This window comes from Sinocyclocheilus rhinocerous, unplaced genomic scaffold (assembly GCF_001515625.1).
Source record: "Sinocyclocheilus rhinocerous isolate Xijiao unplaced genomic scaffold, SAMN03320098_v1.1 C35304156, whole genome shotgun sequence".
Classification (NCBI taxonomy): domain Eukaryota; kingdom Metazoa; phylum Chordata; class Actinopteri; order Cypriniformes; family Cyprinidae; genus Sinocyclocheilus; species Sinocyclocheilus rhinocerous.
In genome coordinates this window covers 1-435 of record NW_015746637.1, presented here as the reverse complement: position 1 = coordinate 435, position 435 = coordinate 1, and the positions used below count along the sequence as shown (strand labels likewise).

The 435-nt window shown below is 52.4% G+C and overlaps 1 protein-coding gene across 1 annotated transcript; it reads left to right on the top strand.

The window, feature by feature from the left end:
* Window positions 1-4: 4 nt before the first annotated feature.
* Window positions 5-432, top strand: LOC107734807 (lipoprotein lipase-like; the record flags this gene model as incomplete). The annotated part of the gene is made up of 2 exons (XM_016546722.1): window positions 5-212; window positions 296-432. Coding segments are annotated over 2 exons (345 nt in total), but the record flags the coding sequence as incomplete, so codon positions are not given.
* Window positions 433-435: the final 3 nt, after the last annotated feature.

The window sequence follows — 435 nt, the reverse complement described above, 5'->3', positions numbered from 1 at the left end:
TTTTGAGTACGCAGATGCCCAAAGCACTCTTTCCCCCGATGATGCCCTTTTCGTGGACGTTCTTCACACCAACACTCGCGGTTCTCCAGATCGCAGCATTGGAATTCAGAGGCCGGTGGGCCACATTGACATCTACCCCAACGGAGGAACCTTCCAACCCGGCTGTGACCTCCAGAACACTGTGTTGATGGTGGCCACCTCGGGTTTAAGAAGTACGCTCCCATTGTCCTCCTCCGACGTTCTTAGATTTCAAATCACAAATACAAGCCTTAACGTTTCTCTTGGTTCTCCACAGACATGGATCAGATCGTGAAGTGCTCCCACGAGCGCTCCATTCACCTGTTCATCGACTCGCTGCTGAACCAGGAGCAAGAAAGCATGGCTTACCACTGCAGCTCCAAAGACAGCTTCAACAAGGGCATGTGCCTCAGCTGC